Raw genomic sequence first — 22,260 nt, 5'->3', positions numbered from 1 at the left:
TAGGTTCAGTCCAAATAAACCCATATTTGGTAAAAGGAGACTTTAAAATATGTATATTAAAAAAATAGGCAGACGTATTGCACTGAACTCAAACTCTCAAAGAACGTTTACAGCAATGAGAAAGAACATGGATACAAAACTGTTACTACACTAATTAACTGAAAATGCGAAATATTTCATTACTTACGATGTAAAAAGAAAGAACGTTTTCTGTAAAGAAGTGAAAATTAATCAATGATTAGATAGTTGCTAAATCACCATCGTTGTTTTGACACGGTATCACCATGTTACTAAATATGAGAAACAGTTATAGAAAATAATGGAAAATATAATATGATAGGCTTTTGATAGCGACGTTTTGGCAGAATTTCATCTGCCACCTTCAGTTATTACTTCCTTTTGTTCTACTTCTCGTTCCATAGCTGAACTTCTGAAATTTGTGAACTCATGTGTATATATACAAATGAATTGCTCGTTAGTCTCACTAAAACTCGATAACGGCTGAACCGATTTAGTTAATTTTGGCTCTGAAATATTTGTAGTCCAGAGAAGCTTTAATGTTAAAAATAACCAAAAAAACCATCTGTATCAGTAATAAGCTAACATCTCAAACAGATAAAAGGATTACAGATATAACGACAATTTTATCACACACTAGGAGCGCTATTACCACTATCAGATACAAATCATCAATTTTTACAAATTGTAGCTATTATTATTGTCGGAGAAAATATACAAGATAGATGTAGGTTATACGAAGTTCGCCTTTTCATCTTGTTACACATATTATTCCTCACAGTTCAAGTTCTAAGATTATAAAAACAATATTTTAATTATATTTTAGAGTCAACATTTTATCAATTAAGGTTTATCTGGTTGGGACCACTACATAACATGGACTATAAACTAAAGATTCTAGCATTAAGCTTACAAATTAGAGATCAAGAGGACATCCAACCTTATCCAGGCTAGTTAAGGACTAGACGTGAAAGAAATTGTTATTAGCTATTATTTGACTTCGTTATATAGGACAGTTATTAATTAAATAAAAACAGCTTGCCCTGAAATAGATTTAAGAAATTCCGACTTGCTTCATGCCCTATTAGGACTGCGCTATCAAAATGACAAAAAAATTAAATTAAGAATATTTTTATTAAAAACTAAAATTTTCAATAAATCTACTCATGTACAATTTGGAAGGATCTGACTGAATATCAATAAAGTTTTATTTATATTTAATTTAATATAATTTTACAAAAATCAAAAAACTGAGAATGGAAACATTTTTATATACCAATTTTTAGCAAAATAATAGGAAATACTCTTTCTACTACGAATAAATTTGAGTTGATTAATTATGAATTAATTTTAATACTTGTTATTAATAATATTAAGCATTCAAAATGTATTAAGAACTGAAAAAAAAAGATTAGTTGATTATATATTTGTATTTTGCAACACCTTGTTGATTCCAATTTGAACAGATTTATATATTCACATGTTGATAAAATTCACTGTCAATTTAAATTGTCATTAAATATGCGGAAGCCGAGTTCGTATTATATTTTTATACTAGCGACCCGTCCCGGCTTCGCACGGGTGCAATGCTGATACTAAATTAAATACACTACAGAAAAAATATGAACGTTGTATATAAAAACATAGCGGCCCGCTCCGACTTTGCACGGGCATAAAATATATATGCCTATGTCACTCAATGAAAACATGATTAAAATCGATCCAGTATTTTTGGTTCATTCATTACTGCCCTTGGCCTGCACGCATTAAATTTGGAGTAAAACAATTCCTCTTCCCCTATACTTACTATGAAGATTTCCTGCTATCTTTGGAATATCTAAATTCATACAATTTTTATTACATTACACATTTTTAAACGCAAATTTTAAATTTGTAATATCTCCGAAAATATTTGTTTAATTTACATGCTGTAAGAAACCATATTGATCTATATTAATTGCACACTGTATTTAAGGTACTTAATTCGATAAGGATTAATGCCGTATTGCTTAAAATAGCTTCGTAAATAAGCCATTTTCTCACGTAAAAAGTAAACAATAAAAATGGTTAATGTGGGTTATCCCTAAAAGATATACCATCGCGGACTTTTTTGTAGACCTTTTTATGGTGTACAATACTGTAGTACATTAATTTGATCTAACTCGTAGGGTTAGGCAGCGTTTTTGCTAATTGCTAAATAAGCCTAAAAAAATAGGTTAATTTACGACATCACGTTAGAAACCTCTAAAATTAGCAATGTTGCCTTAGTATATTATGCATGTATTATACATATAAACCTTACTCTTGAATCACTCTATCTATTGAAAAAAACCGCATCAAAATCCGTTGCGTAGTTTTAAAGATTTAAACGCACATAGGGATATAGGGACAGAAAAGGCGACTTTGTTTTATACTATGTAGTGATAAGTTTTCCCAAAAATTTCAAAAACTTCTACGTCAAGAAACTGAAAATCTCTTCATCTCAGACTTCGAGACTATAAATAGACTTTAGAATAAATTAATTTATTCAAAACTTCCAACTCTACATAACCGATTTATCCACTGAGACAGTAGTCTGCAACTGGCAAACTGTGACTTAAGACTATATAATCTTAGAAGGTTAAGTAAAACTAAATATACCTATTTATTAGATTTAAATAATGTGTTAAATTATAACAGTCCTACATTCATAAGTTTGAAGGCAACGTAGAGTCTAATTAGTACTTATTCTAGTACCTATTTCACATGCAAGCCCCTAATGTGATTTGATTAGTTAGAGTTAAGTACTCTACACTATTTAATTTGACCTGATATGGTAGCGTACTAAGATTCCTTTTGTTTTTATTAGTAATAAAGAAATATTTACTCCTCAATTGGAAACATATTTCAAATCAAATTTTACATAAATAAATAGAGAGCTTTTCTATGCAAACTTATAAATCAATTACCAATTTATCTCTTGAAATGATAATATTTTCAAGATGCAAATAGTATCAGAATATACGCGAGCACCTTACACATTCCGGCCTCTCTCCAAGTTACAGGCCTCTATCAACGAAGACCAGCTTTTAAATAACAAGATAAGAACTCGCTTAAAGATTCACGCTTATTATTCTTTGTTGACACACAAATTATAGGTTACTGGTAGTGTGATGGTTCTCTTGGATATCACCTTGCTATATGAAATGTTGGAAGACAATTTAACAACTAAAATTAGTACCTCGCCATTTTTCGTAACCCGTACAAGAATTTATTACCAACCTTGAATGAATATTAAAATTTATTCTTACTTCTTTATTTATTATAGCTTACATTTTATTTATTTTAAGTTATTTGACATTTGGTGTTTATAAACTTATATATTACTCTAGTAACAGGCAGAATTTATGGTGGTTTTCGGACAACAACCATCTTCATCTTAGACCATATTCTTCTGAAAGAAGGATCTTTTAATGCGAGTTTTGCAATAGTAGAATTATTGATCCCTGCTAAAGTACACTATAAAATTGCTTTTTTAATTACCTTTAAACGAATTAAAATTATAACGAATTTCCTCCCAACAGGATGGCGCGATATAATTGGTATTTTATACATTAAGTTCGATAAACGTATCAGTCAGGGAGGTTTTGGACAAGCGCTTAGTTGTAATTTTATATATTATTTACATTATTATACATACATTACGTATATCCTTGAAAATAATTACCAGATTTGCTAATGTTACTGCTATATTTGCTGATTGAGGCAATAGCGAAGAAACAGTCATAAAATAGCTTCATCCAGAAATGGAGAATAAAATTTAAAGGGAACAAATCAGTTCATACAGATTTTACATATATTCACACTGCATACATAACAGGTCAATTGAAAAGTGTCTGGCCTGATACATAGATGGCGCTACTAGAATTAATTCCATATATTTTCTAATTAGCTCTAACCCTCAAAAGATGCGTGTATAAATTTCACAGCTGTCGGATCATTAGTTTGTGAATTATAGCATTTTGAGTGAAGCAACTTTTGTTATTGTGAAAAAAATGGATAAAAAAGGAATTTCGCGTGTTGATAAAATATTGCTTTTTGAAGAGAAAAAATACAGTTAAAGCAAAAACTTGGCTTGATGCCGAGTTTCCGGACACTGTCCCAAGGAAATCAACCATCAATTTTGATATGCTAAGTTTAGACATGGTGAAATGAGCACTGAAGGCGGTGAACGCAATGAGGTTGTTACCGACAAAAATATTTCAAAAATGAACAAAATGATTTTGAATGACCGTAAATTGAAATTGAATGAAATAGCAGATACTCTAAAGATATCAACTGAACGTATACAGCATATCATTCACGAATATTTGGATATGGGAAAGCTCTGTGCAAAGCGTGTGCCGCGCGAGCTCATTTTTGACCAGAAACAACGACGAGTTGATGATTCGGAGCAGTGTTTGAGGATGATCAAGTGCAATAAACCCGAGTTTTTGCGTCGATATGTGACAATGGATGAAACATAGCTACATCATTTCATTCCGAAGTCCAATCGAAAGTCATCCGAGTGGACTGCACACGATGAACCCGCTCCAAAGTGTGGGAATACGCAACAGTCACCTGGCAAAGTTATGGCGTCTGTATTTTGGGATGCGCTGGAATAATTTTCATTGACTAGCTTTAAAAACGAAGGACCATGAACAGCAGCTACTACATAGCGTTATTGGACGTTTAAAGGACGAAATCGCCGAAAAACGGCGATGGGAAGATATTTTCGTCGAATGAAGAGGTTATCGCCGAAACTGAGGCCTATTTTGAAGAAAAGGACAAATCGTACTACAAAAATGGTATCGAAAAGTTGGAGGGTCGCTATAATCAGCAATACCCTTGAAGGGAATTATGTTGAATAAAAAAAAACTAATTTTGCCAAAAAATGTGTTTTAGTATGGTAGGCTGGGGACTTTTCAATTGACCTGCTACATAAAGCAGTGATTAATTTTTGATCTAACAAAAACGCTCGGGATGAATGTCATTGCAAAAATTCGTTAGGAGAATATTAAATGAAAAAGGAAAAAACAAAAACTTATAATAAATCTCAATTATCTGTTTATAGCAAGTTGCCTAAGTTCTAAAACCTATATGAATCTTCGGAATCAAATTGTGTGAATGTTCCTTGAAAAGTAACAAAAATAAATAAGATTATTTTCAAACAAAGCACTAAGAGTAGAGTATAATAATCATTATAGAAATATTTTTTACACCGACACCTTCAGATACCGACTATTATTAATGTTACTACCGAATATTACCGCGATTGGGTAACACTCAAGCAGAATAGAAGGCTCAAAAGAACCAAAGGATTTGATTAAAAATACAACAGCATTAATTAATACTGTAAAGACTGTATACCCAGTGTTAAGTCATTACAAAAAATTGTAAATTAATCGGCAAAGGGTAGTAAAAATGTATTAATAAAAATATTGTTGAACACCATAACATACTGGGAACTAGGATAACTAAGAACTCATTTGATTTTAAATAATTTACTACTGTTAAAGGAAATATCCTTCCAGTAATTTATAAAATTATATATAAATGTACTAATCATAGCAACCTGTTAACATTGTACACGATAATTTGGATATAGCAATTTTTTTTCACAAAATCGATACCACCCTTATGATAGTTGATTATACCTATTTTATAATACACAATGCTGTTTATAACAAATATGTTTACCTCATTATAAGAGAAGGATAACTAGTTTTAAAAAACTATTCTATAATATTTTAAGGTATTAACTATTTCCTAAAAATGTTTTACGTCTTCATAAAATTAAAATGAAATTAACGTTACATAAACATTAGGAACCAAAGCATCAGTTCATTCAAAATGAGTTGAAAACTAGATAAACAATACAATAATTTACAAGCAATACAAAAATGTATAAACTGTAAACACGTAAATAAAACAAATAGATTGTTGAAATTTATACAAATCAAAATGTTGCTCAGTTTATATAAACATTTCGGATTTCGCCGTCATTAATGTTCAATTTATATTGCATCTCACTTTAAATATAAAAATAGATAAATATATAACTTTAATGAGTGTTGGTTACTATCATTATGCCTATTAGTACACACCAAAATCACATTCAAACTACAGAATTATAAATAAAAAAATGTTATTATGAAAGTAATATGAAAACTAATAGGACAACAACAAATATAACTCTTCACCGCATATATTTGGTATTGATTCGCAAAGTATGAATTAATTAACCATCGCAAACATTAAAATTTGGCTACAAAATTGATTAGTTAAACCGGCGACTTTTCAGTCAATTGTGTCGATTATCATCTATTATTAGATACAATAAAGCGAACACACATTACATAATATTTCTTATCTAATGTATATAGACACATTATATTCAGATTATTAAATATAATATTGTGGATTAAATTTCATTAAGAAGTTGTAAAATATCTAAAGGCAAAATAATCCTTTCGACTCTTAATTACCTATTTACATCGCTATATTTGCGTCGTATACGATAATCTAGTGAAATGTTTTCTATTTCAAAATTACTCTTACTCTACTTATAGTGAATTTTACTTAGTATTTGTATTATTTTTATATTTTACAGGACGGTCCTTCTAGTGTAGCGATAGTCGCGGATTCAAATCCTGCTGCGACAGTCGGAAATTTATGTTTGTGATTGTTTAATATTCGGAATTGTCTTTAGGCAAAAGTGCAAAATCCGACAAGGAAAACAAAACAAAAACAAAAAAGTAAAACAAAATTGCTTTTCAATCTTCAAAAGTCAAAGAAAGAAATTAAAACTTCTTATTGAAAACATGATACTTTATTCACCCGTCTTATTCGAATTGCGGAAATCAAATCTAAGAAATAATAATGTATGCAGTGTGCTTCAAAATTTTTTCTTAATTTTTTCGCACTGATATGTAGATGCTAAAAATGGCCGTTTTAAAGTGAATGAATATTCAGAAAATATTTATAATTTTATTCCAAATTATGCCCTCGTGATTAAGCTGAAAAACGATTCAAAAGTATTTAGTATCGATTATCACTCACCTATTATTCATTCTTATTTAAAATTCATCGTAAAATAAGTTAATATTAGTAATCGCCCAATTGTCGAAATTCGTCCACAATTTCTTATGTTATCATGTTTCTCACATAATAAAACATGTTTTGACTCTATTTTCAACATAATATCATAAATATATTTTATAACATTACATATTTATTTTATTATATTACATTATAACATATTAAAATATATGAAAACTATCTCAAGAACTAACAGTCACTAACCTTTTTAAGCCGACTTGGTGGTTTTTTTTTGTTTGGCCTGGAACCGGGAAGGGGAATTCTGTTACGGATACCTGGTCGCGAAGACCCGCAGGAATAAGCGAGTTGGACTCGTTATATGGAGACTGCCTTTAGGCTATCCACTAAACCCCATCCAATCTGCTGATCCAATGACCCTAACTGATACTTCTTATTGTTAGTAAGGAGGTTGCCCGTAACCGGTAACACCGTTAAGAGGCACAAGGGCCAGGCAAGGACGTGACGTCGTTATTACACCACGTAGCTTACGGTACATGAGTTAATCGCTCGCCTCTTTATCTTTATAAGTACTTTTATCTTTTAAACCATCTAGTCACTCCTAAAATACTCACGCAAATGATCAGCAAGATTCGGAAAAAGAAGGCCCCGGGTTTCGATGATATTTCGATAGCGCAACTCAAAAGTCTTCCCTACAAGCACCTCGCCGAACTAAGTAATATCATCGACATTCTGAGGCTGTTTATCCCCAAAAAAGGAGCTAAGTCATCACCTTCTGACTACAGACCTATCAGCCTACTAAGTTCCATTTCCAAACTTGCTGAAAGAGCAATTCTTTATGCTCCTAATGATTTTACGAAGGCAAACAATATCATTCCAGATGAGCACTTCGGGTTCCGCGCCAAACACTCAGCCGTTCATCAGGCCCATCGGCTGGCCGCAAAAATCAACTGTGCTTTTAACCAACGTGAAAGACTTGGAGCGGTTTTTTTGGACCTAACCAAAGCCTTTGACAAGGTTTGGCACGAAAGCTTAGCGGCGAAATGCATCCGATTAGGTCTATCTGATGACCTAACAGCTCTTATCAAATCATTTATGTCAGAACGATCGTTCCAGGTGAAGATTAAAGATATTCTCTCTAGTCGGAAAACCATCGACGCAGGGGTTCCACAAGGCTCCCCCTGGCATCCGCTCTATTTAATATTTTTCTTTCAGATATCCCTAGGAGACCACAAGTTGAGGCCGCTTTTTACGCAGACGACACTGGTTACTTTGCTTCTTCAAGAGTAGCACCGCACATCCGAAGCAGACTCCAAAAACAACTCGATGAGACGGTCCAGTGGTTACATTTCTGGAGGTTGCTGGTCAACCCACGGAAAACCCAGGCCATCTTCTTCCACAAGAAGCGTTTTGCACCGAGCATTTTGCGTCTTAAAATCGAGAACGCCGAAATCCCATGGTCAGAAGAAGCCACCTATCTCGGTCTTGTCTTCGATCGCAAATTTAGGTGGAATTCCCACATTCAAAAGTCCCTCTATAAAGGTCCAGGTATTGTTAATTTGTTGTTCTCGCTTACCAACCGGGCCAGCAGGCTTCCTCTATCTATAAAATCCCTCCTGTACAAGATGCTGGTTGGACCAGTCGTTCTATACGGCTCCAGTATCAGTTAGGGTCATTGGATCAGCTGATAGGGCCCCACCCTATAACCTTTAGTGGGTAGCCCAGAGGCAGTCTCCACATAACCAGTTCAACTCGCTTATTCCTGCGGGTCTTCCCGACCAGGTATCCGTAACAGGATTCCCCTACCCGGTACCAGGCCAAAAAAAATCGCCCAAGTACTTGCAAAAAATATTTTACTTCTTCTGTGATATTTAAATTTTTTGCCACTGTGTTTGTTTACTTAGCTTACATTACAGGGTGAATATAATATATGAACAATTTGATATGAATGATTTGATTTAAATATGTCATCTTTTATAACATTAGCCAAAGTCCTACAATTAAGATCATTTACCAAATCAAGGATTTACCAAATCAAGATTTTCCCTAAAAAATTAAATAAGATTACTAAATCACAGAAACATGGAAGCAATATAACCACTGGACAACACACAGAAAATTGATCGAACCAAACCATATGAACTTGTTTAGTGTATCAGTAGTAACTCTTTAATTTTACCTTAAGCAGTCTAAGTAAAGTCAATAATAATAATTTGGGAAATAAATACGTCAGCCACACTCGTCTTGCTGATGTGTACTGATGCAAGTAGAATAGAACAATAGTGATAAACCAATTTTATAAATTAACATTCTACTATGCATATCTAATGTTAAATGTAACAAAAGAGGGCAAAGCAAGTTAGAATGGAATAAAAATCACTTCGAATGTTCCTTTAAACAGAATTATAAAGGTTTAGCACATTGTTTTATCACTAAGAATGATACCACTATGATTGGTAGGAATCCGGTTGGTGGATTCCGAAACCTGAATAATCAACAAACAAAAGTATGGAACTTAGTTTTTTCTGATGAGTAAAGAATCTTGTTCCTGGATTACCTCTAAACCTATTGAAAAAACCTCGGAGTTACCATATCAGAAATTCTTAATACATTGGATTTAAAAATCTGAGAAAAATGGCACAGTCAACAGACATAAAAATATATTTTCCATTAAGATTTAGTGCTTACACTTACACAGCTTGAAATATAATCGGTAAAATTTGGTAAATGTCTAATTATTCACAGTATTTAGTTTCCTCTGATTTCTCGCTCATTCTGAGATTTGTGATTCTGTGAAGTGGTAATAGTGAATCAGAGTAAAATTGAGGAAAATTAAACTAAAGTTATTTTTACAATCACAAATCTGTTTTTTTACTTCCATTTTTGGAAATATCTCATTTATTTCAGTAAATTATTGAATATAGTACATAAAAAAAATTCGATCAACACATATTAATAATAATAGCTTTAATAATTACATAACCTTAATCAATATTAATGATAAAAGCTTATGGCTTGGATTTTTTTTAACATATACTGATAAATTATCTAATCTCCCCTTTTGTTACGCGGAGTTAACATCTTCATAATACCGGTAAAATGATAAGTCGTATTTTTATTTGTATATGTGTATACGGGCATGTGTTTTTTTCCCGGGACCCGAATAATCGGTGTATACAGTCGCCAAAAGTAAACACGAAACTACTTTGTCGCAACCACCGTCCGTCCTATAATTGTTGGTAAAAAATGCAATGCGTAACTGATAAACGTTTTGAGTTGATGAGGATCCGTCGCCGAGACCGCCAGGAGCGCTGCTGCACCATCGATTTGTCGAGGAAACGACCGGTGAAAAATTCGCCACAGCTTTTTAAGCAAATGAGCTTTACCGCTTCTATTTAAATAGTTCGGTCGTAATCGGTGTTGATCGGAAGCACGTTCGGGAAAGTACACGCGATTCGACATTGCCAGCTTCCCGAGACAGTGAATTAGCTATTAAGTTATTTTTTGTTCGGCTATAAACAAAGCTTATTTTCAAATAATAAAACTTCATTTCGAAGTAACAACTTAGATAATTAATCGAACTAACAGATAGTTAGAATCAGATATTAATTAATCTATAATAAATTTAAACTATTTACTAAATATTTTTAATATTAACTTTTAAAATTCACATATCTAATAACAAAAATTAAATTATAATTATATTTATTATTTAGTTCAGTATTGTATTATATAATAAATTAAATCTCAAGGAATTTTAGATCAGTTTGACAACGTCGCGTCCACATTCCTCGCGCCATCATCCAAGAAACCGCAAAGAAACGTACCGCACTCGAGTCGCGGCTTTACGCCCGTTTGGTAGTAGACGGAGTACGATCGGTAGTTCTTCCAACAGTTATCATGTTCGCAATCGGTTTCGTGCTCAATCTTGGACTTCTACAAATATTATCCATGAGCGGTGTAAGAACCGAACCGTTATTAAGGACATGCGAACCGATCCGAGTGGATATGTGCCGAGGTTTGGGGTACAACATGACGGGAATGCCAAATTTGAACGGGAACGACGTTCTCCAACAGGAGGCTGATTACAATTTAAAATCGTTCTCGCCCTTAATCGAATTCGGTTGCAGTCAGCATTTGAAATTGTTTCTGTGTTCGGTTTATGTGCCCATGTGTACGGAAAAAGTAGCCAATCCCATAGGGCCTTGCAGGGGCTTGTGCGAGAACGTCAAATCCTTATGTTTCCCGGTACTACAGGTACTAAACTATTCAATTCAATTCCAACTAACAATAAATCTATTTCATTCAGTATTATTGACAAGTATTGAGCTTGAGCTTTTTTATGTTCAACTGGTACTATCAAAGCAAAATTATTAACCAGACCGTTTCTGCTACTACACATTTCTATTTATTTATTTTAAAGAATATTTATTTATAACCACATATAAACGTTAATTGTTAAGTAAATTAGACTAAACTAAGATCTCTATTTACAGGCAATTTAGTATAAAACTTAAAATTAAAAGAAATATGTAGATGAATCGAGCGCTATTGTTTTACGATTTCATTCAATACTGCCGATAAACAAGCGTTTACTCATCCATTACTTTCAATGTTACTGCTAAATAATACAACATAATAGTCGTTTGGACTATAAACTAATTGTTTCTTATCAATATTTATTAGTTAAAGATATATCGGGTGTAAAAATGTATTTTCGGGTTTTAGCAAGGTACTTTGACATTTTTGCTTTTAAATTTTTTGATGATGTCTAAATAGTATAACGGAGCCCCATTATTGTACTAAAACATCCTCCAATTGAATTAGTGATGTTGGAGATGGAAATCTACACCAAAACTCCTCCTAACTGTTCTATTTTGTTGAGTTATGGCGATTGTGCTAACCAGGGAAGATGTTTGATGATATTTTGATGTCAAATCAAAACTAAACCTTTTGGGCTGTCTGTATGGGTACACTATAATCTTGGAATATGGAATAGATGGTTATAGTAACAACTTTGTAGCGACCGTCAGACCCTGCCACGTGTATTTCTTTCTTTCTATATATATATTTCTATATATATTCATATAGTGTGATCTTGTTTAGTGTATAATATCTGGTTTAGTGTTTAATATCTGGTTTATTGTTTAATATCTGCTCGTCTAAAAATAAATATTTCTTCTGCATATAATTATATTCCATTTGTACGGAAATAAATCATCGAAGATATTATCTTTATCTAACCGCACCTGTACCCTAAAACTTCATCCATCATTGAGGATGTTGAGATATTAATTCGCAGTAATCCGGCCAGTGAGTTTCCAGGTTTTATGGTCGTTGCACTGCTTCTTTTCCAACCTAGCGCGGGCTTCCGTTATAAAGGGTTTTGGAATCACTACCCTACCGTGTATGTTGGCCTTGTCGAGCTCTTGTACTTTTTTTGTCAAAACAATGTTACTCAAGTGAGGTCTGTTTCTGTTTTGTGAGTTTATGTTGTCTGGCCACAATTATTTGAATGTTCGCCGGTCTCTGTCAGTTAACTTTGATTTTCGCTCACTATTCATTATCGTGAATACTGTCACTTGTGAAACGTCAAACAATTCAGATGTTCAGCGTCACAGAACAAAACGTATAATACACTGAAAATATAACCTACAAGATTAACAGAAACAGAATGGAAACTGACCAATATATACTCGTCGCATTACATACACCGAAGCAGTGTTGTTTGCAGTTTTCATATTATTTGTCTATCTCCTATATGATAAAGTAACTTGGAATTTATTCTAATTTCTCTTTTAATTGTTTGAAAATACAAAAATAAACAACTCTATAGACAACTAAATAGTGGCATTGTGAATATAAAACGAGTAGATTATTACGAGTAGATTTAAGATAATACAAAAAGTCGTATTTGTTAATATCTATCAATTCTTCTTTCTTTTAAAACAGTGTTGAATTGAATGGTGTTATTGAATAATGTTATATGTATATCATTATGTGATAACCAGAAGAATGTTTTCCTCAAAGGACAACATATACATATTCCATATTGAAAGTCTAATTCATTTTAGGTAGTTTTGAGCGTAATATGCTCCTTGGATGGATGCCAAAGTGTTTTTGCCATTGTCAATAAGTTTCAGATATAAAGTAACACATAACTGGAGTTAAAATAATGATTTGTTTCCATTCTAACGGTATTAGTAACTGAACATTTAATTAAATTTAAATATTTTTTAATAATCAAATGAAATGTAAATAATCTAACTTAATTAAAACTTAATAATCATACTTTTGATTTACTTTATTTTATTGTTGATATTTTATATCATATTCCGGGTGGGAGCGAGATTCCAATTTTGAATTTTCTGCATTTTTATACCGTTGAAATGAAATTGTATGGATTTTATACTTTTAATGTTTTAAAATCGGAATAGACTTTACTAATAATAGCTTGACTTTATTATAATTTGAATCTAACAGTAATTAATAGCTTCATTATCTAATATATATGGGTTTTTCAGAGTTTTGGTTTTCCATGGCCGGAAGCTCTGAACTGTTCACGATTTCCAAGAGAAAATAATCATGAGCACATGTGCATGGAAGGTCCCAAAAACCGGGTGGACGTTACAGCTCCGGTTCAACCAACCGTTCGAAAATACGATTGCAATCAGCAGAATATTCGTAATGGTGCTTCTGGATGCGCACAATCCGGGTGTTCGAATAATGGTATGTTCGATGAAGCTGACAAAAAAATTGCCGTGGTAAGTAATCTTCCTCATTTTTAAAAAATTCGGAATATTTTATATAACATTAATTTAGCACTAAATGTAACATTATATTATTATTAAAGATGCAGTAATTTATTACAGTATTTTTAAAAAAATTGAATTGTAACATTTAGTAAATAAATGATCTAAAGTAACCAGTCAAACATGTACTTAAAATATATCACGTCACTAATTTTTTTTAAGTAATGCGATTTTATTGAAAGACATACTTTTCTTCAAGATTAATATTTCATTCGAACGTTCTTATAATTTTTTTGTTTTTCTTGTAGCTACTTTGAAAGGAACTTATGCATGCACAAATGTAATTAAGTTGTAAATGTTGCTTTCTATTTTTAGTGTCAACCATCTCATGCAACTTCGATTTATAGTTTTCCAAAATTATTTAAGTGAACCGTTCAGAATTATATGTGTTTATACCGCCACGTTTAAATTCAGCATACCAGTCAATAAGGCCAGGCGCAAAATGTGACGCAGCATAAGTCACGGTGAAATGTTGTGACTTATGCTGCGTCCCATTTTGCGCCTGGCCTTATTGACTCTTTATTAATTATTGTTATTATTTATGATTATTATTATTGATTAAAGTCTCCTTTTACCAACTATGGGTTTATCTGGACTAGGTCTAAAGTTTAAAGTGGGCTCCGAACCGCGGTTCTCAGCATTAAGCCTACCGATGGCGAGTGACCAACTTTAGAGAAATCATCCCAGAAGACATCCGGTCTTACCCAGCCTGGTTACTGGCGTGACTGAGATCATTTTACCTGTCGGATTTTACACTCTTGCGTAGAATATTCAAAATTTTAAACAATCACAAACTTAAATTTACGACCATGCCCCAGCAGGATTCGAACCCGCGGCTATCGCAACAATAGGAGGATCGTCCCATCGCCTTTACCACTGCGCCACCAAGCCAGCTATGGCATAGTTTTGGCTAACGTGATAGTGCGGAACGCAAGGTTTTTGTCGCAGTTTTTCGCCTATAGTCACGGTGAGTGTTTAAAAATGGAAAAAAAATAAATCGAAAGTTTTGTACGATACCAGTCATGTAGACTACATGAGGATTAAATTATTTAATTGGAATTCTTTACTAAATTCATTAATTAAAGTAAATTATCCGTAGGTTTTTTCTTTCTTTTTAGATACAACTTCTAAGTTACCTTTATTAGACATATGGGAGATAACATTAACATTTCAGATTCAAATTCGTCTTCCAAATCAGATTCAGTACTAAATTCCAGTTCAGTCATTATTAGTGCAGTATCAATTATCATTGTATCAATTACCATTGTCCCAAGCCTACTACTGTTTACAGCTTTGTCGCGAAGCGAGAACTGCAATGAAATTTCCTCGGTTTCGGCGTCTGTCAGTTTTACCCCGCGCACACTTGCCATGACCCTCACTACATCACCTCACCAAGCTGCGTCCTATTTTGCGCCTGAACTAATAGTTGATTTGCAGAAATCGGAGTCTTCATATTACCTATGGCTTTAAAGTTATTTTCCGCATCAAAAATGTATCACGTCATATTTAATCATAATTACCCAAATTACTTTTGAAACTTTGTTTTCTTGTGATAATAACAAATATCGTTTCTCTAAAACCACCGTAACTTTTAAACGAATAGTCTATAAATATATAGTAAACACGTATCGAATGATATTAGCCGGAAATCATATGGGTCTGTCAACAATATTTCAGACCGCATACTAATTGAATGATTTGTGAATTAAATTCGAAGAAGAATGAATGCTATAAAATTATTATAATATTATTATTATAATATTATTATTAGAATATTATATCAAACTATACGATTTATAGAGTATAACATTCTCTTAATCGGAAAGTGTAATAAAAATCGATTTTTATGACATCGTTTCTCCTTCAGGTTGTTTTAAAAAATAGCTACTGTTTTAAACGTAATTATGTTCCTCCAAGAGCAGTGGATCTTAATGTAATTTGTCAATGGTGTCATTTTTTTTCATCAATAATTTTTTTGGTGAAGCAATAATTTGCATCTCTTTTTTTCGCCAAATTGCTCTGACCCCAATTCTTCACATCACCCTTCGTATTCCCATGTCACTTGCATTGTACCTTCCGTCCAAAAAGTTTTAAAAATGCAGTTTAAATACCGAAAGTATATATAATATTGAGATTGAAAAAATAAGGGTTTAACAAAATATGGTTACAGTTTTCATCCTGTTATTTCAGTAAATCATATTGCCATCAATCATTACTTACAGATTATCATTACAGATATTGAGTTTTGAAGACGAATCGGCTTAGCGGGGCTTGGAGACTTGGAGGCAGGGTTAAAGCTTATATGGAGGAAGAATTTTTAGATCTAAAATTTTTGTGCAATTTATGCGCTACAAATAAATAAATTCCAATCAAACGAAACACACCCAAATCAAGCAACCATGAATAGTCGTCAGATAATTTAGGCTCAATTTTCATTGGACCTGGTCGACTCGCTGCCAGCTCCAACTCTTATATGATAGATTATTGGTCATTTCTGTTATACGTATATTAACCACGAACGCGTGATTTTAAATCTGACAACACTGTATCATTCCTGTATCTGTATCATTGTAACATTCCGGCGGATGAATTTTAAATCGGAGGACAAACCTCTAAATTGCCGGCTTGGTGGCGCAGTGGTAAAGGCGATGGGACAGTCCTCCTACCGTTGCGATAGCCGCGGGTTCGAATCCTGCTGGGGCATGATCGTAAATTTATTTTTGTGATTGTTTAAAATTTGTGAATTTTCTAGGCAAGAGTGTAAAATCCGACAGGGAAAATGATCTCAGTCACGCCAGTAACCAGGCTGGGCAAGCCCGTATGTCTTCTGAGATGATTTCTAAAGTTGGTCACTTGCCAGTCGGTAGGCTTTAATGCTGAGGACCGTAGTTCGGAGCCCACGTTAAACTGTAGGTCCAGTCCAGATAAACTCATAGTTGGTAAAAGGAGACTTTAAAATATATTTAAAAAAATTTAAAAAAATAAATAAAAAACAAAAACTTCTAAATTGTATATTTTAATAACCGAATATTTAATGTTAAGCACTAAGATTTTGTTTTACTTTCGGTTATTCCCGTGTTGTTGGAACTATTAAAGAGTTATGGAAAGTTAAGGCAAAACACTATTAAAAACAGTTTGATCATGTAAAGTTAAACCTGCCTTAACGGAAGTTATTTACAGCTGTGAGAAAAAAAACCAGACATATGCGAAAATTTCATTCTAATATAGATTAACAAAATTCAAGAATAACAAGAATCGTCTATCCTCTTTGTTTACTTACGTAGTATTCAGATTTTCGCAAGCAGCTTTTGTTTTAATTTGATGTTTGGTGAACACAGTATCGCTAAAAAAATTGTTTTTGTTTAAGAACGCATAGTAATTGATATGGTTTTGAATACATAGTATATCATTGTACTAGGGGTAAATATATTAAAGGTTATTAAAATATTTCTGTAAATTTTAATGGTATTAACTTCCAATTTATCTCAGGTTTCATTAGTAAATGCATTTCCTAACAAAAAGCACTAACCGAATATTGCTGGTAATAAATACGTTAATTAGTGCATCAAGAGTTATTAATGTTGGAAAGAATATTAACAATTATAAATAGCTTCATAGAATTTTAATTCCTCATTTGTTGGTGAGTTATTAGTTCCCACATAAGACAACGTAGAAAGCAGTAGATTAACGAAAACCGTATAATAAAGGGCCTGCAATATATCTGTAAGGGCGAAATTCGAGATTTGCGTAAAATACATAAAACGATTGCTTGAAATTAATACATCTACAGACAGGAAAGAAATTACATCTACCGTATTAAAGGTTGAAGAGTAATTGATAAATAAGCAGTGATTGATGCAATTTCATTTAAAAATGCAGGTAATTATTATTTAAAAAACAAATTATTATTTTAACAAGCCTGCTGTATTTATCGTGTTTCAATATATATTTCAAGTGAGAGATATCAATATAAGATTAAGATTATATGAATATATAAGTGGAGTAATGAATTAATAGTAATTTTGTAAAAATTTTAAAGCATTGATAAATATTAAAGTATTTAATGATTAATGCAATAAGATATGTAAATATATGACATTTTATCAATTATTATGATTATTTACTTTACAGATCTACGTTTTGAAAAGTCAATAGTTCATTTAATTATTGTAAATATATTTCTTTAATATATATTTTATTATATATATATATATATATATATATATATATATATATATATATATATATATATATATATATATATATATATATATATATATTTGCTTGTTTATATATATATTTGTAAATTGTAAAAAATAAATAATTATTATAGAATGCCCTGAAGTTGTTATTACAATTATAAAAATATTCTTACTTATGATACTTTTGTTATAATGTTCAGTGATGTAGTAATACATTTATCACTAGTTTGTTGATTATTCAAACTTAATGGAGGGTAAATTTAATTAGATACGATTTAAAAAGATTAGTGACTGTTAGTTCTTGAGAGAGTTTGCATATGTTTTAACATACAGGCATAAATTACTTTAAATATTATATATGAAATATATTTCTGATATTATATTAAAAATATTGTTAAACCCATTTTTAGGCACCTGTCATTTTTAAATTATTCTCATAACTCTATTATGTGATAAACATGATAAACTTAAAATCGTAAATCTTGGTCTGGGCGATCACTAATTTTAGTTAAAAATTCATGATGAAAAAGCGCTATTACGACAATTGATAATATTTCTGTAATCTACTATAGTAAATATCAATCCATTATCATTTAAATTATGGAAATGTACTTTTATAACTATCAACTGTATTTATTAATTATAATACTTTATTATTTTGTCTATAGTTCTGTAGCGACTTCCCAAACAACCGTGTGTTATATCATCGCCGCTATAGAAAAACCTCACTATTTGTTTATTACGTTATATACACCTATTTGTTTTCTTGCAATATTTTGACAGCTTGTAATCGAGTCGAGAAAACCAAAACGAAAATAATTCTATCAGAAGAGATACATCTGGTTTCATTTGGCCGGAGGATGTTTTGTTTTAGATCATTTTCTGGCGTGTGTGTGCAATCTGACTGCATTATACAGGGGCAGTAAAAAAGTTTTACTTTTAAAATTTTTCTCAATAATTTTTAGTTACTTACGAGTTCATGATAATTCTGATTTTGTATCAATGACTGAATAAGAGACAATTGGTTAAACTGGGGTCGCCAAAATAACCTCTGGCTTATAGAAAAATCTTAGAGTACTTGTAATTTAACATACAATTCTAATTTATTATACAGTACATACTCATCATTTGTTTTTAATCAGCAATTACGATTACATTTAATTAAACATTTCTGTATTTACAAAAACATAGAAATGTTCTATTTTGTTCTTTGTGAAATTAGTTGGCTGTAAGTGCGTCTTTATCAAATCAGACTATAATTTACAAGCTATACGATATATAAAACACATAAATTTATATTATAACTCATGGGCTGAAAAGTCCCGGGCGTAACAAAGAAAACGCGTTTTTTTGTTCAAAATTGGCTTTATTCATCAACGTAATCTTCATCAAGAGCCACAGAATCATTTCAGCGCCGCTCTAACATTTCAATACCACTTTTGTAGAAGGTTTTATCTTTTACCTCAATATAGGTTTGTTACCAGTTGTTCTCTCAGATGACGATCGTTTTGATTCCGGAGTAAAGTGAGAAAACCATGTTTCATACATTGTCACATATCGATGCAAACATTGTCAGTGTTTTACGTTTAAATATGTCCAAACACTCAGAATCATGAACACGTTCTTGTTTTTGGTCAACAATGAGCAAACGCGGCACCCACTTTGAATCGAGCTTTTTCATAGTCAAATGCTCATGCAATATAAAACCAACACGTTCTTTTGATATCTTTACGATATTGGCTAACTCACACAACTTCACTTTTCGATAATTCAAAACTGTTTTGTGGATATTTGTTATGTTTTCTAGGGTTACCACCTCATTTGGTCTTTCACTGCATTCTGCATCATCGGCGTCTCTACAACCACGTTTGAAGGCAGCAAACCAACGTTTCATTGTTGTTTCTGATGGAGCGGAGTCCTTATAACACTTTTCAAACCATTGCTTCGCTCGAACATTATTTTTTCCAATCAAGAGCAGTGTAATTTTAGAACACAAAATTATTTTTGGTCCATTGTTTTGAAAGTAACAATAACTAAGAAAAAATATTTCGATAAGATATAATTTAAATTGTAGTTTCGTTTGTTTAAATAATAAATTTCTAAAAAAGATTATAGGATGTTTTTTACATTTTGTTAGATACTTTTTTTATTCAAAATAATATTTTATATTATAAAAAGTATTGAAAGTAAAGGACTGGACATAATATTTGACGTCACTGAAATTAATATTAGTATATATTTGTGAGTAGTATTCAATTAAAAATTAAAATTATATCTATTATATAAAATAGTCTTCTTTACGGTTTTCTAAGGTTATGCAATAGCTGGTTGTTTATTTTTTTATATGGTTCTATATTTAAAAACAGGTAGTTGTACAACTTAATATTATTCCCCAGCAATTTTAAAATTCTACCAGCGTAACATATTAGCGTTATGAGCTTCTTATATTCTTGATGTATTGGATAAGAGATGGTTGATAATGTCAACGAATACGGCATATTAATCACATTTCAAGTACAACTAAATTAAAAACGAACAAACCTTTAAATAGAATGATATATACTATTTTTTATACGTTCTTATTAGCCTCTACCACGACAATGATTCTTAATTTTGTTGTTAATAATATGAAATGACAAATGACAAGGTAATATTCAGATCCAATTTATTTTCTATCAATAAATATTTCTGCGTATTATCTTTAATTTTTTAAATTATCATTACGAATTCCAATTTCGAATAAAAAATCGTAGTATAACAGAAATAATAGTATGATTTACAGAAACCTGGAATATCGAACTAATTAATTTAATTGTTATGATAATTTGATATCAACTATTTCCATAATTGGTTCTATATTGAAATTAAAATAGATTAATTCAACTTGTTATAATAATGTATATAGTAGCAGACAGAATAACGTATAGAATTAGCTAGACTTACATTAATACACCCAAGTATCATTACGATGATAATAACTTTTCGAATGTAGGTTTCCATGAAAGGATTATAAAGAGAAACGCATTAGTCCTCGTGTATAAATATGGTAATGCGTTTAGAATGTACGGGATATCTAAGTGCATGATAGAGGACCAATCTACTCCACCTATGTATTATACAAGACAAAAGTTGAAGTGGTATGTTTGACACGGCATGTTTTCTTATTATGTTTTAATATACGAATGAAACAACTAATATATTAATGCTGCTTATATGTCCTAGTTAAAATTTCTTAAATTTGTGATGTCTAAATCTCTTGGACGCAATATTATGTAGATAATTTCACTATTATTTAAAACATCTGATTTCGAAAATTCAACATTGATTTTACTGTAAATAATAAAAAAGTTGAGAATCACTCATTTAGAGTATGTCAATATTTCGTTCTACAAAATTTTTAACCAAAATAACATTCAAATTTGTAAGACTATTGAGAAATCAAATTTAATTAATTAATTTAAATTTTTATAATTCCATAGAGAAGATGAAACTGTTAAGATATACATAAATCAAGGAAGGTCTGTTTATGTATTCATCTAATAATGAGCAACAATATGATCAACCAACTGAAGTTACTGTTTTTCAAATCGGCTATCGAAGATAAACTGTCCGAAAAAAAGCAATAAAAGGAAACCAAAACACATTAAAAGCTTAAATGCATGAAAAGATTGTCATTGTTTTAAAAAATGCCATATAGGCTCTAGATCGTACTAATGTTCACGATATCTGCCAAAATATCATTTACTGTTACAAAGAGAAAATATAATTCTATCTTTTGATAGAAAACAGTTCTTTTTTCGGTGGGGATGTATTATACTAATGTCAAACAATATAAATAAATAAACCTTATGAAAATCTGCTACAAGGTAATTAACTTATGCTGGCAGATATATATTTTAAATACAATATTGTCAAACCAACAAATATAAGAAAAATTCCAAAAACTAATTTTGAAATAAGATCAGAAATAAGGGCCGAAGTTGACATGTTTATTAGAAGTTATCAGAATAAACGGAAAATTTGTTCAGTGATAAGAGATTTGAAGTTTGATAAGAGAAATTATAATCGTGAAATTACTAACTTCATATAAAATTCTTGTTTTCAGACAAATTACAGTGCAAATGTCAAATGATTCACTACGCGAAATAAAA

General features: G+C 31.4%; 1 protein-coding gene across 1 annotated transcript in view; it reads left to right on the top strand.

Moving 5' to 3' along the window:
- Nucleotides 1–10,927: 10,927 nt before the first annotated feature.
- Nucleotides 10,928–22,260, top strand: part of LOC143197553 (frizzled-4) — an 82,833-nt gene continuing 71,500 nt past the window's right edge. Inside the window, exons 1-2 of the mRNA XM_076406099.1 lie at nt 10,928–11,352; nt 13,620–13,859. Of these exons, the coding sequence (XP_076262214.1) occupies nt 10,996–11,352; nt 13,620–13,859 (597 nt within the window). The 5' untranslated portion in view covers nt 10,928–10,995. The remainder of the gene's footprint in view (nt 11,353–13,619; nt 13,860–22,260) is intronic.

Source organism: Rhynchophorus ferrugineus, unplaced genomic scaffold (assembly GCF_030347505.1).
Source record: "Rhynchophorus ferrugineus isolate W39M unplaced genomic scaffold, kcgeb_rfMv2 rfM1, whole genome shotgun sequence".
Taxonomy (NCBI): Eukaryota; Metazoa; Arthropoda; class Insecta; order Coleoptera; family Curculionidae; genus Rhynchophorus; species Rhynchophorus ferrugineus.
This window is presented reverse-complemented; position numbering and strand designations above follow the sequence as displayed.